Genomic DNA, 16905 nt, shown 5'->3' on the forward strand with positions numbered 1-16905 from the left:
AGCAGTGCTTGGTGGGGGGGTACAAAAACAATTAACATTAATATGAGAAGACGTAATAAATGTAATTGGCCGTATTTAATAACATAAATATTAAAAAGTTTGAGATTTTATACATAATCACTTTCTTCAGAAATTATTTTAAAGATAATAACCTTTTTTAGGACCACCACATTTTTTACATTTTTGGTTTCGCCCAATTCGCTACAAATTAGTGGTCCTCTGGAAAATCAATGAAATTATTTTAATTTTAATCTATTGTGAATGATAATATATTCTCAAAGTGTGAAATAGTATAATGTAAGTCTCTGAGGATCCCATATATCCAGTGGAAATTTCATAAAATGCCTGAAATTTTCCCCACAGATAGAAAGGGTAACTCAGACACGTCACGTGGGCTATTAACCGTTTAGAACGTTTTCTCACTACCAAATATGGTAGTGAGAGGAAGTTCGGTCGGTAGCGGAAAAAGATGCAACTAGGTGAAACTGGTCCGATCTTCTGCACATTGTCTCATTGATTAAACATCTGATCTCAATACATTTTCTGTTCCCAAAACTACAAATCTGTTACGAACACAGTGCCCTAAAATTTCTAGACTTGACGCTATGCCAAAGATTTTTTAGCAGGAGTACACGCGCACTTCACAGAGGAGGGGTTCCCTAACGGAAATATGCAAATAGGTGCTACAACGCGCCATTAAACTCGTGCTTGGTTTTGAACCTCCTTGCTTGTTCTGCTCACGATGTAAACGACAGAGATTAATTATCTTGGGTTAGTTATACATTTATTTGATTTCCCTTTTCAAAAAGGTCTGTGTCTGTCCAGAGATCACTGACGCGGGGAACTTTGAGGGCCTGGAATAGGCACATTAATATCCCGTTATTATTCGGGATACTAAAGTATTCTGTTTTTGAGATAATCAAAAAACCTTGTATCCAGGTTATGTTAAACCAGGACAAAATGCCAGGGGTATGCTGATTTTAACGGGATGCTGTGGCATATACACATTTGATCCCGTTTACTGTTATTTTTCGCGGTCTGCGCAGGCTCAGTGGCGCATATCCTGGGTGTTGTGCAGTCTATGGTGTTGTGTTATGATGTTTTCATCTGATTGTCAAACAAATCACTTTAAAAAGTTGTCTACCTGCACAGTTCGATCCACCATAATATACCACACTCGCTACTTTTACCCCTAATTTACAAACGTTCTTGCTTATAATTTCCGACATTTGGTAGGCCATATTACAATTTTGGACATTTGGTAGTCCATTTGTTTGTCAACTACAACAGTTAGAAATAAATCATTTTTCTCCACTTCTGTTCCTGAGACAAAATGTAACCTACATTTGTTGTTTCATTTTACTGCAAGAAATGCATAATTCTGCTGGAGTTAATATTATATTATATTACGCTACATATATATAGGCCTAAAGTCAGTGTTCATTCAGTTACTATTCCATTTAACCCATATGAACTTAAATGAGGAATATTTTGTTTATTCAAGGTACAGGGACACTACAGTTAGATACATGCAGCTTATTTTATGTCATAACTCCAAAATAGTGGAAAGATTGGTCCTGTGCTAAATGTCCAATGTCATCCGTTTGACCAATTTTAAGGAAATTAAAAGCTGAGAAAAATGATTAAACACGTTTCTGATAAGACTTCAGTTCGTCTTGGGTGCATATTTTATGTGGTTGAAATACTGTCTGCTTGCATAACAGTCAAAGATTACCCATTAGGCTACATGCACCTTTGCATTTTCTCAAGAGATGCTGACGCTGAAAGAAATAAATCATATTTCTCCACTCCTGTTCCAGAGATAAAATTAACATTTATTAAATCCTTTTACTGCAAGAAACGCATAATTCCGGCCTCATGAGTGGCACAGCGATCTAAGGCAATGCCGTGCTTGAGGTGTCACTACAGACTCGGGTTCGATCCCAGGCTGTGTCACAACCTGCAGTGACCCGGGGTCCCATGGGGCTGCGTACAATTGGCCCAACGTCGTCCGGATAGAGGAGGGTTTGGCAGGGAGGGATTTACTTGGCTCATTGCGACTCCTTGTGGCGGTTGAGCACCTGCAGGCTGACTTCAGTCTTCAGTTGAACATCTTTTCACCAGCACTAATAATCGGGCTGGTGTAAAGAAGCATGGTTTGGAAGGTCATATTTTGGAGGAGGCATGACTTGACCTTCACCTCTCCCAGGCCGTTGGGGAGTTGCAGCATGAGACAAGATTAAGATTGGGGAGGGAAAATGGGGGTAAAATACAAATATATATATATATATATATATTTTGCATAATTCCATATGAACTTAAATAAGGAATATTCAGTTTATTCACAGGTATAGGGATACTCATGACAGCTTATCCCAAATAAGACCTTAAGCAGGATATGAGCTACTATGAGCTACTATCTGGAATACTATGCGCATGTAAACGTGGTACCTGTTGCAAGTTCGCTAGCCACAGCTTTGGGCTGGACCTTCACAGTTATTGGGCTGGACCCAGTTGATTTGATAGACTACAGTGATGCACTTCACTAGTGATAGCTCAAGTTAAGACAGATCCACTCTTAGAAAAAGTGGTTCTTTGGCTGTCCCCACAGGATAACCCTTTTTGGTTTCTGGTAGAACCCTTTTTGGTTCCAGGTAGAACCATTTTGGGTTACATGTAGAACCCTCTATACAAAAGGTTCAACCTGCAACAAAAAATGGTTCTTCAAAGGGTTATCTTATGAGGACAGCCAAAGAACACTTTAAGGTTAAAGATAGCACATTTTTTCTAAGAGTGTAGAAAGGGAAGCAGACGGGCAAAGTAGAAAGATTCATGTGATTGAAAGAACCTGCATTTTCATCAGGATATTTCAGTTTGTATGTGTCGTTTTTGTAGGCTATATTTGTCATGTTTTGTCTTATATTGTCTTGTCATTATGCTTTCCCTTCTGTTCGTTTCCCCCTGCTGGTCTTATTAGGTTCGTTCCTTTTTTCTCTGTCCCTCCCTCTCTCTCCTCTCTATCGTTCCGTTCCTGCTCCCAGCTGTTCCTCATTCTCCTACTCAATCATTTAGTCTTGTCACACCTGTTCCCTATCTTATCCTCTGATTAGAGTCCCTATTTCTCCCCTTGTTTTCCGTTTCTGTCCTGTCGGATCCTTGTATATTGTTCGCCGTGCTGTGTCTTTGTCTTGCCCTGTCGTGTCTTGTTTCCCTCAGATGCTGCGTGTGAGCAGGTGTCTGAGTCTGCTACGGTCGGTGCCTTCCTGAGGCAACCTACAGTTTATGGTCGAGTCTCCAGTCTGTCCTCGTCACTACGAGTGGAATTTAGTTTTTTATGTTTTGTTTTCTGCTCTGATTGTCCAGGAGTATTGCCTATTTCCTTTACTGGAATAAAGACTCTGTTTTCGCCAAGTCGCTTTTGGGTCCTCATTCACCTGCATAACAATTTTTAATTAGTTGACTATTATAGGCCTACTACTACATTGGCCTAGGCTATCTCTTAGTTCCATGCACTCATGGTGCATCATTGTGTCCATATGGCAAAGGCTGGTGCTCACCCATTAGTGGAATTTTAACTTTAACTTTATGATTTTAATTCAATTTGTATTATTAAGCAAGTGACAATGATCTTGAGAAACGAAAAGTTATTATTGAAATGAAACTGTTCCAAGAAAATGCACACGTGAAAATCATGACTGGCACGCAGATTGGTAGAAATGATAGAAGAAATTAAATTGTAAGCTTCCCCAAACTTGAAACTCATAAACTTGAAACTCAGGTGCAGCCTAGGATTAGACAATTCTGAAAAGAGCACACATTTCATTGTGCTGCATAATTACAGGTGTACAGTTGAAGTCGGAAGTTTTCATACACCTTAGCCAAATACATTTCAACTCAGTTTTTCACAATTCCTGACATTTAATCCTAGTAAAAAATTCCCTGTCTTAGGTCAGTTAGGATCACCACTTTATTTTAAGAATGTGAAATGTCAGAATAATAGTAGAGAGAATGATTTACTTCAGCTTTTATTTCTTTCATCACATTCCCAGTGGGTCAAAAGTTAACATACACTCAATTAGTATTTGGTAGCATTGCCCTTAAATTGTTTAACTTGGGTCAAACGTTTCGGGTAGCCTTCCACAAGCTTCCCACAATAAATTGGGTGAATTTTGGCCAATTCCTCCTGACAGAGCTGTCAGGTTTGTAGGCCTCCTTGCTCACACACGCTTTTTCAGTTCTGCCCACACATTTTCTATAGACTTGAGGTCAGGGCTTTGTGATGGCCCTCCAATACCTTGACTTTGTTGTCCTTAGTTTGCCACAACTTTGGAAGTATTTTCTATAGACTTGAGGTCAGGGCTTTGTGATGGCCCTCCAATACCTTGACTTTGTTGTCCTTAAGCCATTTTGCCACAACTTTGGAAGTATGCTTGGGGTAATTGTCCATTTGGATGACCCATTTGCGACCAAGCATTAACTTCATGACTGATGTCTTGGGATGTTGCTTCAATATATCCACATAATTTTCCGTCCTCATGATGCCATCTATTTTGTGAAGTGCACAAGTCCCCACAGCAAAGCACCCCCACAACATGATGCTGCCACCCCCGTGCTTCACGGTTAGGATGGTGTTCTTCGACTTGCAAGACTCCCCCTGGTCATTATGGCCAAACAGTTCTATTTTTGTTTCATCAGACCAGAGGACATTTCTCCAAAAAGTACGATCTTTGTCCCCATGTGCAGTTGCAAACCGTAATCTGGCTTTTTTATGGCGGTTTTGTAGCAGTGGCTTCTCCCTTGCTGAGCGGCCTTTCAGGTTCTGTTGATATAGGACTTGTTTTACTGTGGATATAGATACTTTTGTACCTGTTTCCTTCAGCATCTTCACATGGTCCTTTGCTGTTGTTCTGGGATTGATTTGCAGTTTTCACACCAAAGTGCGTTCATCTCTAGGAGACAGAACGCATCTCCTTCCTGAGCAGTATGACGGCTGCGTGGTCCCATGGTGTTTATACTTGCATACTATTGTTTGTACAGATGAACGTGGTACCTTCAGGCGTTTGGAAATTGCTCCCAAGGATGAACTAGACTTGTGGAGGTCTACAATTTTTTTTCTGAGGTCTTGCCTGATTTATTTAGATTTTCCCATGATGTCAAGCAAAGTGGCACTGAGTTAGAAGATAGGCCTTGAAATACATCCACAGGTATACCTCCAATTGACTCAAATGATGTCAATTAGCCTATCAGAAGTTTCTAAAGCCATGACATAATTTTCTGGAATTTTCCAAGCTGTTTAAATGCACAGTCAATTTAGTGTATGTGAACCTCTGACCCACTGGAATTGTGATACAGTGAATTATAAGTGAAATAATCTCTGTTAAACAATTGTTTGAAAAATGTGTTTTGTCATCCACAAAGTAGATGTCCTAACCAACTTGCCAAAACTATAGTTTGTTAACAAGAAATTTGTGCAGTGGTCGAAAAACAAGTTTTAATGACTCCAACCTAAGTGTATGTAAACTGAATAGATAAGAGCATATCATGAGTGCACTACTTACAAAACAGAGCTGAGAGCTCCCTAAGGCAGAATGGGGCCCATATATAAATAGCCCATGTTGTATTTCTCTTCCCTACTCCAATACCATTATCATGTATATCAATAATGTATCAGAAAAACAGTTTAATCATTTTTTATTGTAACAACACAAATTCTTGCAGTTTTACCATCTCACTAACAGGGGGTGCTGCAGCACCTTCAGCACCAGTATTTCATTCTGCTATGTCAATTGATGTTTACTGATCATGAAACACATGCAGTTACTTGCTTTATAATGATAGGCCTAGAGCTAGATGTGCGCAATTGTTTTTCATGAAATAATCAGAAATGTGTATTTCTGACTATGCTTTTCAAGAGGTGATGATATTAAAACCAAATAGTTAAGTTATTTACCAATCCCTGGAAAACGGCACACGGTTGTCAATGATTTTAATGGAACTTGGGGTCTCCTTGCCCTCCAGCAGGCAAATCGACTGCTCTGCACCTTATTGTGACGTTTGATAACGACCTATTGTCTCCTGACTAATCAGAAATGTTGAAAAACCATGAAAAATGGTGAAGCCCCAAAATTGCCCTCCCTGAAAGCCTGTTTTTTAGACATAAGGAAGTGGATGGCGGCAAATGTTCTACTTTTAAACTCTGACAAAACAGTGATGCTAGTTCTAGGTTCCAAGAAACAAAGAGATCTGTTGAATCTGACAATCAATCTTGATGGTTGAACAGTCGTCTCAAATAAAACTGTGAAGGACCTCGGCGTTACTCTGGACCCTGATGTCTCTTTTGACAAACATATCAAGACTGTTTCAAGGGCAGCTTTTTTCCATCTTCGTAGCAATGCAAAAATCTGAAAGTTTATGTCGAAAAATCATGCAGAAAAAATTAATCCATGCTTTTGTCATTTCTAGGTTTGTCAAATGGTGGGTGTAGCTGGTGCATGGACGTCACTGCCACAAAGCACGGGTACAAAACAAAACCCGGCGTACACCAGCCGTAAGCATCCCAACCTGACAATAAACAATTTCACACACAGACATGGGGAGAACAGAGGGTTGTATACACAACACGTAATGAGGGAATGTAAACCAGGTGTGTGGGAAAACAAGACAAAACAAATGGAAAATGAAAGGTGGATCGGCGATGGCTAGAAGACCGGTGACGTCGACCGCAGAACGTCGCCCGAAGAAGGAGATGAACTGACTTCGGTAGAAGTCGTGACAAGGTTAGACTACTGCAATGCTCTACCTTCCGACTACCCGGATAAAGCACTAAATAAACTTCAGTTAGTGCTAAACAAAGCTGCTAGAATCATGACTAGAACCAAAAAATGTGATCATATTACCCCAGTGCTAGCCTCTCTACACTGGCTTCCTGTTAAGGCTAGGGCTGATTTCAAGGTTTATCTGCTAACCTACAAAGCATTACATGGTCTTGCTCCTACATATCTTTCCGATTTGGTCCTGCCATACATACCTACACGTACGCTACGGTCACAAGACGCAGGCCTCCTTACTGTCCCTAGAATTTCTAAGCAAACAGCTGGAGGCAGGGCTTTCTCCTATAGAGTTCCATTTTATGGAATAGTCTGCCTATCCATGTGAGAGACGCAGACTCGGTCTCGACCTTTAAGTCTTTATTGAAGACTCATCTCTTCAGTACGTCCTATGATTGAGTGTAGTCTGGCCCAGGAGTGTGAAGGTAAACGGAAAGGCACTGGAGCAACGAACCATCCTTGCTGTCTGCCCCGCTGGTTCCCCTCTCTCCACTGGGATTCTCTGCCTCTAACCCTATTACGGGGGCTGAGTCACTGGCTTACTGGTGCTCTTCCATGCCATTCCTTGGAGGGGTGTGTCACTTCAGTGGGTTGAGTCACTGATGTGATCTTCCTGTCAGGGTTGGCGCCCCCCTTTTAGTTCGTGCCATGGGAGAGATCTTTGTGGGCTATACTCGGCCTTGTCTCAGGATAGTAAGTTGGTGGTTGAACATATCCCTCTAGTGGTGTGTGGGCTGTACTTTGGCAAAGTGGGTGGGGTTATATCCTTCCTATTTGGCCCTGTACGGGGGTATCGGCCACAATGTCTCCCGACCCTTCCTGTCTCAGCCTCCAGTATTTATGCTGCAGTAGTTTATGTGTCGGGGTGCTTGGGTCAGTCTGATATATCTGGAGTATTTCTCCTGTCTTATCCGGTGTCCTGTGTGAATTTTAGTATGCTCTAATTCTCTCTCTTTTTCTTTCTTGCTCTCTCTTGGAGGCCCTAAGCCCTAGGACCATGCCTCAGGACTACCTGGCCTGATGACTCCTTGCTGTCCCCAGTCCACCTGGTCGTGCTGCTGCTCCAGTTTCAACTGTTCTGCCTGAGGCTATGGAACCCTGACCTGTTCACCGGATGTGCTACCTGTCCCAGACCTGCTGTTTTCAACTCTCTAGAGACAGCAAGAGTGGTAGAGATACTCTGAATGATCAGCTATGAAAAGCCAACTGACATTTACTCCTGAGGTGCTGACCTATTGCACCCTCTACATCCCTGTTGTATGCTGTAGCACTAAGATTTTCCATCATTGGAGCATGAAAAACAGCCCCAGACTTTTATTCCTCCTCCACCAACTTTACAGTTGGCACTATGCATTTGGGCACGTAGCATTCTCCTAAAATCCACCAAACCCAGATTCGTCCATCCGAAATGCCAGATGGTGAAGCATGATTCATCACCAGACAATAGGTTTCAACTGCTCCAGAGTCCAATAGTGTTGAACTTTACATCACTCTAGCCGACGTGGTGGAGTGGTGTCAACATACAGTGCCTTCAGAAAGTTTTCCCACCCCTTTACCTTTTCCACATTTTGTTGTGTTACAGCCTGAATAAAACATTTATTAAATTGAGATTTTGTCTCAATCTCCTTGGCCCTCTCCACTCCCTCTCTCTTCCACAATTGTTCTCTCCCTGTCATTTGCCCCCTCTCCCTCCTTGTCCATCTCCATTTCTCTGTCTTCCTGTCTCTCTACCTTCCTCTTCCCCTCTTTCTTCTTTCTCCCTCACTCTGTCCCCCAGCCTCTCTCTCTTCCTCTCCATCTTGCTCATCCTGCACTCCATGCAAGGCTCTCTTCAGCTGCTCCACGGTCTCCTTTAGCCTCTGCACCTCCTTCATCGTCCTCTCCAGTGGTTCTTCCTTTAAAATTTGCATCACACTGCAGGTACTGGATGCCACAGAATTCTATGGCATGTTATTTAAGTGTCAGCAATTGTTAACATTAATGCTTGTTAATGCTAGTTTGACCACCAGAGGGCATCTTTGAGAAGTTAAGTTAATGAAATGACATGGAGCTGTGGACCGAAGTCCTGTTTACTGTACAGTAGCTGTTTTAGTGTAACTTACTTATTGGCATACAGACCTACTTCAATATACAGTATATCAATCAATTATTCATGTCATCACACAGTGTAGAAGTCATCCATGTCTTTAAATACATGCAAGCATTTTTGTTATAAAAAGAAATAACAAAGGTAGCCTTGACTATTTAAACAATGAATAAACCTCAATATGTCGTCTAAAGTGATTGAGTTCAGGAATACATTTGACTGTTGCCTATGCCTTTGCCAAGGTGGTGGCAAAGGCATAGGATGGGAGGCAGGCTTAAGGTCAAGGGTAGGCAGAGTGGTCAGGCAGGCAGGCTCAGATTCAGGACAGGCAAAGGTCAAAACCAAGAGAGCGAGAAAAAGAGAGACTGGGGAAAAGCAGGAGCTGAGACAAAATGCTGGTTGACTTGGCAAACAAGACGAACTGATAACGGACAAACAGAGAACACAGGTGTAAGTACCTAGGGGATAATGGGGAAGATGGGTGACACCTGGAGGAGGATGGAGACAAGCACAAGGACAGGTGAAACAGATCAGGGCATGACAATTAGGGCTTTCAGGAGGAACAAAAATCTACTGGAGACATTTAAAAAATACTGTTAGATTTAGGGTTTATGTAGCTGAGATGTACAGTAGTTGAAATAAACATCTGCATTTCCAAAGAGTATTTTTATCAATATTTTATTAACGAAAAAATAAAGATGTTGATGAAAAAATACTGTACATTAAATGCTTTGTCCTACATTTTGCGGTTGTATGAGGTTTGGAGATAGAAATGTAAAACTTTAGAGTACTTAATACACTACTGTAAATAAAAACACAGCATCTACAGTGGTACAAATCTATTATTGAACTCATTAAGAGGCAGCTTCTAAATGAAAATACCTGCAGATCAATAAACTGTAGGTCTAATTAAAGGATTGGATGAGTCTAAATTAATATCTAAGAGGCATTTTTCGTTAGGACAAATCTGGTCTGTGAGAATATCTAAGGGGCTTTTATATAATTATAATAGAGGGTTACTACTAATAATAATAATAATAATAATAATAATAATAATAATTGTTGGATAACAGATCAGCTCTCGGAAGTCATTAAGAGGCTTCAATATGCTTTAAATGCTCCAAGACCACTGACAGGTTTTTTTGCCTGATGCAGGACTCTAGTGCCAGAGAAGAGAGACTCTCAGACTGAAAACACCTCCATTAACACCTCCACCGATAGATCAGCGTTCTAACTCCACCTTGATGGCGTGGTTTAATGACAGAATGCCACTATCTACCACTAACTTTTAACGAAAGCTCCACTGTACACACAATACCCCATAATGTCAAAGTGGGATTTTGTTTTCAAAATTTGTACAAATGAATTAAAAAAAATGAAAAGCTGAAATGTTTTGAGTCAATAAGTATTCGATCCCTTTGTAAGTTCTGGAGTAAAGATTCTGCTTAATAAATTGCACGGACTCACTCTTGGTGCAATAATAGTGGTCAACATGACTTTCGAATGACAACATTCACATTTCAGCAGACACTCTTATCCAAAGCAACTAGGACTAAGTGCCTTGCTCAAGAGCACATCAACATATATTTCACCTAGTCAACTTGGGGATTTGAACTAGCAACATTTCAGTTGCTGGCCCGACACATTTTACCACTAGGCTACCTCTTCTCTGTACCTCACACATACAGATAATTGTAAGGTCCCCCAGTCGAGCATTGCATTTCAAACAGATTCAACCACAAAGACTAGGGAGGTTTTCCAATTCCTCACAAAGGATAGATGGGTAAAAAAACATTTTTAAACAGACACTGAATATCCCTTTCAGCATGGTGAAGTTATTAATTACACTTTGGATAGTGTACAACGTTACAGGCGTCCTTCCTATATCAGTTGCCGGAGAGGAAGGAAACTGCTCAGGGATTTCACCATGAGGCCAATGGTGACTTTAAAACAGTTGCAGAGTTTAATGGCTCTGATAGGAGAAAACTGAGCATTTATCAACAACATTGTAGTTACTCCCAAATATTAACCTTATTGACAGAGCAAAAAGAAGGAAGCCTGTAAAGAATACAACATTTTCCAAAACATGCATCATGTTTGCTAAAAGGCACTAATGTCATATTGCAAAAGAAATGTGGCAAAGTAATTAACTTTTTGTCCTGAATACAAAGTTTGGGGCAAATCTAATACAACACATTACTGACTACCACTCTCCATATTTTCAAGCATAGTGGTGGCTGTATCATGTTATGGGTATGCTTGTAATCGTTAAGGACTGGGGAGTTTTTCAGGATAAAAAGTAAACTATATTGAGCTAAGCACAGGCAAAATCCTAGAGGCAATCCTGGTTCAGTCTGCTTTCCTGAAAATAAAAGAGAACCGCACACTCTAAGAGCTCAGATGCAAAAATGTAATACCAACGCTTTCCACCAGACACACCAGAGATATCTACTGCAGCCCTCATCCACCACATGCAACACCCGTTCTGCCAGTCACATTCTGTTAAAGGTCCCCAAAGCACACACATCCCTGGGTTGCTCGTCTTTTCAGTTCGCTGCAGCTAGCAACTGGAACGAGCTGCAACAAACACTCAAACTGGACAGTTTTATCTCAATCTCTTCATTCAAAGACTCAATCATGGACACTCTTACTGACAGCTGTGGCTGCTTTGCGTGATGTATTGTTGTCTCTACCTTCTAGCCCTTTGTGCTGTTGTCTGTGCCCAATAATGTTTGTACCATGTTCTGTACTGCTACCATTTTGTGTTGCTACCATGTTCTTCTCATGTTGTGTTGCTACCATGCTGTGTTGTCATGTGTTGCTGCCTTGCTATGTTGTTGTCTTAGGTATCTCTATATGTAGTGTTGTCTCTCTTGTTGTGATATGTGTTTTGTCCTATATTTATACGTTATTTTATTTGTATTTTTTTAAACCCAGCCCCAGTCCCCGCAGGAGTTCTTTTGCCTTTTGGTAGGTCGTCATTGTAAATAAGAATATGTTCTTAACTGACTTGCCTAGTTAAATAAAGGTTAAATTAAAAAAAAAAAAAAAAAAACACTGAAAGATGAATTCACCTTTCCGCAGGACAATAACCTAAAACACAAGGCTAAATCTACACTGGAGTTACTTACTAAGAAGACAGTGATTGTTCCTGAATGGACGAGTTACAATTGTGGCTTAAAATCTACTTGAAAACCTATGGTAAGTCCTGAAAAAGTTTATTTTGCAAGGATCAACAATCGAGCTTGAAGAGTTTTCAAAATAATAATAGGCAAATGTGGCACCTGGAAAGCTCTTAGAGACTTTAAAAAAGACCTTTATTTAACTAGGCAAGTCAGTTAAGAACAAATTCTTATTTTCAATGACAGCCTGGGAACAGTGGGTTAACTGACTTGTTCAGATGCAGAACAACAGATTTTTACCTTGTCAGCTCGGGGATTCAATCTTGCAACCTTTCGGTTACAAGTCCAACACTCTAACTGCTAGGCTACCTGCCACCCCTTACCCAGAAAGATTCTCAACTGTAATCACTGCCAAAGGTTCTTGTACAAAGTATTGACTCAGGTGTGTGAATACTTATTTAAATGAGATATTTCTATTTTTAATTTTCAATTAATTTGCATAAATGTCTAAAAACATGTTTTCAATTTGTCACTATGGGGTGTTGTGTGTAGATGGATTCAGGCTGTAACACAACAAAATGTGGAATAAGTCTTATATTTATGAAGGCACTGTACATTTCACAATGCCATAGACTCTCAATATCCCAAGCATTCATACATTTAAAAGGAATAACGTGCCAGAAAATAATGCTTTCAGTCATTTCTAGGGCTGTCAGAGTTAATCAGTTAACTGTTTGTAATTTTTGTGCACAAATGATTTTTAATTGTGATTAATCGTATTGTCTGAAATTGTTCATAATACACTGAAAACATCCAAAATACACAATATATTCAACTAAAAACAACACTGTAATGTCAAAACAGGTTGATATTGCGGTTAAAGAAAGTGTTCTTCATCTGTTTACCAGTGATGAACTCAATTGTATTTTTGTATCATTTGACAGCCATAGTAATTTCATTCTCTGTTGTAGTTATACCCCGACTGTTTTATTTGGACCATTTTCCATTTTTGTCTGGTGATCTCTGGACCCAGCTGAATCAAATTATTTCCTTTTCTTTAGTTTTTCTTGTCTCTTTGTTGCCTGTTTGGCCTGGTAAGCATGCAGCACAGTCACAGCTTCATCCACCTTGGAGCGGAGACACTCTGGAGACTCCAGCATGTAGAGCAGTTCAGAGTTGTCAATCTCCAGCAACATGCCAGTGATCTTTCCTGCCAGACTCGGGTGCATGTTCTGGATGAGCGGGTAGAGGCGTTGACCCAGCATTTCTTTCTGTTCCTGAGGAGGAGCAGCAGCCAGCTTGGAGGCAGTCAGAGGCTCCTGCACAAGGACAGCAGGCTGCTTGGATGCAGTCAGAGGTTCCTGCACATGGACAGCAGGCTGCTTGGATGCAGTCAGAGGTTCCTGCACATGGACAGCAGGCTGCTTGGAGGCAGTCAGAGGCTCATGGACAGCAGGCTGCTGCTTAACTACCTGGGGAAGTGTATGAATGTATGAAGGGTTACGCACTCCTGCAGCATACTTGTACTGAGGCATGTACACTGGGGTTACAGCAGGTGCAACCTGGGCGGCCATGCGATGAGGGGTCACCATGTGAGACACATTGGGCCTCACAGTGCTGAAGGAAGCTTCCATGTTCTGAAAATATTGTTGTTGGGTTATCTTGCGAGGGCTGGGTCTCCGCCCTGCCAATTGGTTGGCATTGTAATAAGAAGTATGTGGAATGGCATCCATGAAGTAGTCAGAGGGAGGTGCTAAGGGAGAGATGCACTGATTGATTTAAGTCAGCTTGATAATTGGTGTTTTGACAGTTATTTAAATCACAGGTTTATGTATCCATTCCTCAGTAACCCAGAAGATTGAAATGAAAGTCCCCATAATAAAATGTGGGTGCAGTTTATAATCTGTTATTATTTGGGCAATTACACACCAGACCACCAGGGGTAGACAGAGGGTGGTGGTAAACACACGTCAGGTGTTCTATAAAGACAGATGTTTGAACCTATGGTGATGAACCTATGGTGATGAACCTATGGTGATGAACCTATGGTGATGAACCTATGGTGATGAACCTATGGTGATGAACCTATGGTGATGAACCTATGGTGATGAACCTATGGTGAGTGTGGATGGTGGGAGAGCTCACTGTTCTTACCACAATCAAAACAACACAAATGAATGCAAGAAAACGCAAGAAACCCCAAACAAGATACAAAGGATTACTACAGTCAACTCTATGGTTCAACATTCATTCAAGGTAACCACTGTTGCTCATTTTGAGGCATGTAAAAAACAAGTCTATTTGATACTTCTCACCTACCTTCCCATGATAGTTTGGCAATTTCCTTCTTGCAGATATCCTCTAGTTGTTCTGTCACCTCAGATACAAAATTCTTCACAAAATGAAAAGGAATGTGTGGATTGACAGATATGCTGGGTAAGGCATCAGATCCAGGAGGGACACAGAGAGACTGAAAACTCTGCAGGGAGAAACAGGTTGAAAAACACAAATGTGGAGATGTTTTATCTAAAGTTTACAAGTTATTTTAGATTTGTTTGCTGATATAGACAGACTGACGTCACCTGGAAGAAATGGATGTGATCCTCTGTGTGTGAAAGCTGCTCCAGCTCAGCATCTCTCCTCCTCAGCTCAGCTATCTCCTGCTCCAGCTGCTCCAGCTGCCTTTTAGCCCGACTCACTTCAGCATTTTCCTGGGCTGTTATCTGCTGCTTCACCTCAGAGTTCCTTCTTTCAATGGAACAGATCAGCTCAGTAAAAATCCTCTCACTGTCCTCCACCGCTACCTGTGCAGAGAGCTGTTAGAACACACAGAGAGAATGAGGGTCCATTTCATTCAGCCCAGGATAGACTATAAGGACTTTTCTTACCAGCATTCCATTGACAGCCAACATCTAAAACTGATCCTTACCTTAACCCTAACCTTACACCAAACCCTTTACCCTGACACTAACATAATTTTAACCAATTCTGAAATGAAATATTGGTTTGCTGGTCATGTTAATATATATTTAATTTAAATATAGATGGCCCTAAAACTCACCTTCAGAGAGACCACAGCCTGTCTCAGCTCCTGCATCTCCTTCTCTTTCTGATGGATTCTCTGCTGGGATTTCTGCTGATTCTCTACCAACTGTTTCTGCAGAGAATGGTGACAAGACTTTGTAAAGGCTCCTTCCATGATGTTGATGTGAAATAGGATAGTCCTTCAAACCACTGAGATGCAGAGATGCAGCCAACAGAAGGAGATATGTTTAAATATAATACCATAATGATTGCATTTTGTGACGTGTCAAAGTATTATTGTTATTATTATTACTTATGAGAGTCACCAAATTGCTGCAACAACATAATCAGGCAATTTTGTTCGAGTACTTTGATATCTCCGGGCGTTGTTTTTCTTACTCTTCCAGTTATATCACCTTTGACATAAACCACTTCCATTTGATATGAGGTACATCAACAGTATGTTGTAAAGAGATTAACAAATGTCTAAATGCAGATCTATGATGTTTAACAGTGGAGTTGTCGTCCATACCTGTTTCTCAATCCTTTCTGCTGCCGCTGTATCATGGCCTTTATGTTCATTCATTGTACACAGATAACAGATACACTGCTGATCGGTACGACAGTAAACCTCCAGTAGTTTGTCATGATGAGGGCAGATTTTCTCCTGTAGTTGTGTGGAGGCGTTGACCAGCTTGTGCTTCTGAAAGGCAGGGGATTCAAAGTGAGGCTGGAGGTGAGTCTCACAGTAAGATGCCAGACACACCAGGCAGGACTTGACAGCTTTGAGTTTCCTCCTAGTGCAGAAATCACACTCCACATCTCTAGTTCCAGCATAAAAGAGAGTTGCAGGAGCAGATATTAATCCTGTCTTCTTCTGTTTCTCCATTAATTCAACCAATAAGATGTTTTTCCTCAAAACAGGTCTTGGAATGAAGCTTTCCATGCACAGTGGGCAGCTGTAGACACCTTTCAGATCTTCCTGATCCCAGCAGCCCTTAATACAGCCCATACAGTAACTGTGTCCACAGGCAGTAGTCACTGGATCCTTCAGTACATCCAGACAGATTGAACAGCAGAAGGGATCCTGACCCAAAGTTGCCTCTGCCATGTTGATACACACACTGAGTGACTGAACAGTTGTGGACAAGCATTGGGGTGTTGTCTGTCTGCTTACTTTCATTTCTCTGAAAATGTTTGTGACTTCCTGGTTCTGCCTGTCTAACCACATTGAGGGTTTGTTTGGCTAATGGCCAAAATATTGTCATAGATTGTAATTTATTTTTGATTTAACCTTTATTTAACCAGGCGAGTCAGTTAAGAACCAATTCTCATTTACAATGACGGCCTACCAAAAGGCAATAGGCCTCCTGGGGGACTGGAGCTGGGACAAAAAAAAAATATATAGAACAAAACACACATCATGACAAGAGAGACAACACAACACTACATAAAGAGAGACCTAAGACAACAACATAGCATGGCATCAACACATGACAACACAGCATGGTAGCAACACAACATGACAAAAACATGGTAGCAACACAACATGGCAGTAGCACAGGGTACAAAGATCATTGGGCACAGACAACAGCACAAAGGGCAAGAAGGTAGAGACAACAATGGTAGGCCTACTGAATGGAAGGAGACCATTAAAACATGTTATTTATGAAATTATATTATTCCATATACAGAAATATGTAATTAGAAAATCAACATTCTCTCTGGGGTACTTGGGGATAAGTAACAGACTAGATTGAAATCACTGACCAACAAATCTAAGTTTTAGATTTATTATTTTCATCCAGTAGGTGGCAGAAAAGTTTAAAGTAGTGAATGTCTTTTC

The 16905-nt window shown here is 40.9% G+C and overlaps 1 protein-coding gene across 1 annotated transcript; it reads right to left on the bottom strand.

The window, feature by feature from the left end:
- Window positions 1-12536: 12536 nt before the first annotated feature.
- On the bottom strand, window positions 12537-16237 carry LOC124002002 (E3 ubiquitin-protein ligase TRIM47-like). The gene is made up of 5 exons (XM_046309212.1): window positions 15592-16237; window positions 15097-15192; window positions 14618-14851; window positions 14355-14514; window positions 12537-13788 (listed from the first exon to the last, which is right to left on the bottom strand). The coding sequence occupies exons 1-5, from the start codon at window positions 16168-16170 to the stop codon at window positions 13079-13081; spliced, it is 1779 nt and encodes a 592-aa protein (XP_046165168.1). The 5' UTR covers window positions 16171-16237; the 3' UTR covers window positions 12537-13078.
- Window positions 16238-16905: the final 668 nt, after the last annotated feature.

This window comes from Oncorhynchus gorbuscha, linkage group LG02 (assembly GCF_021184085.1).
Source record: "Oncorhynchus gorbuscha isolate QuinsamMale2020 ecotype Even-year linkage group LG02, OgorEven_v1.0, whole genome shotgun sequence".
Classification (NCBI taxonomy): domain Eukaryota; kingdom Metazoa; phylum Chordata; class Actinopteri; order Salmoniformes; family Salmonidae; genus Oncorhynchus; species Oncorhynchus gorbuscha.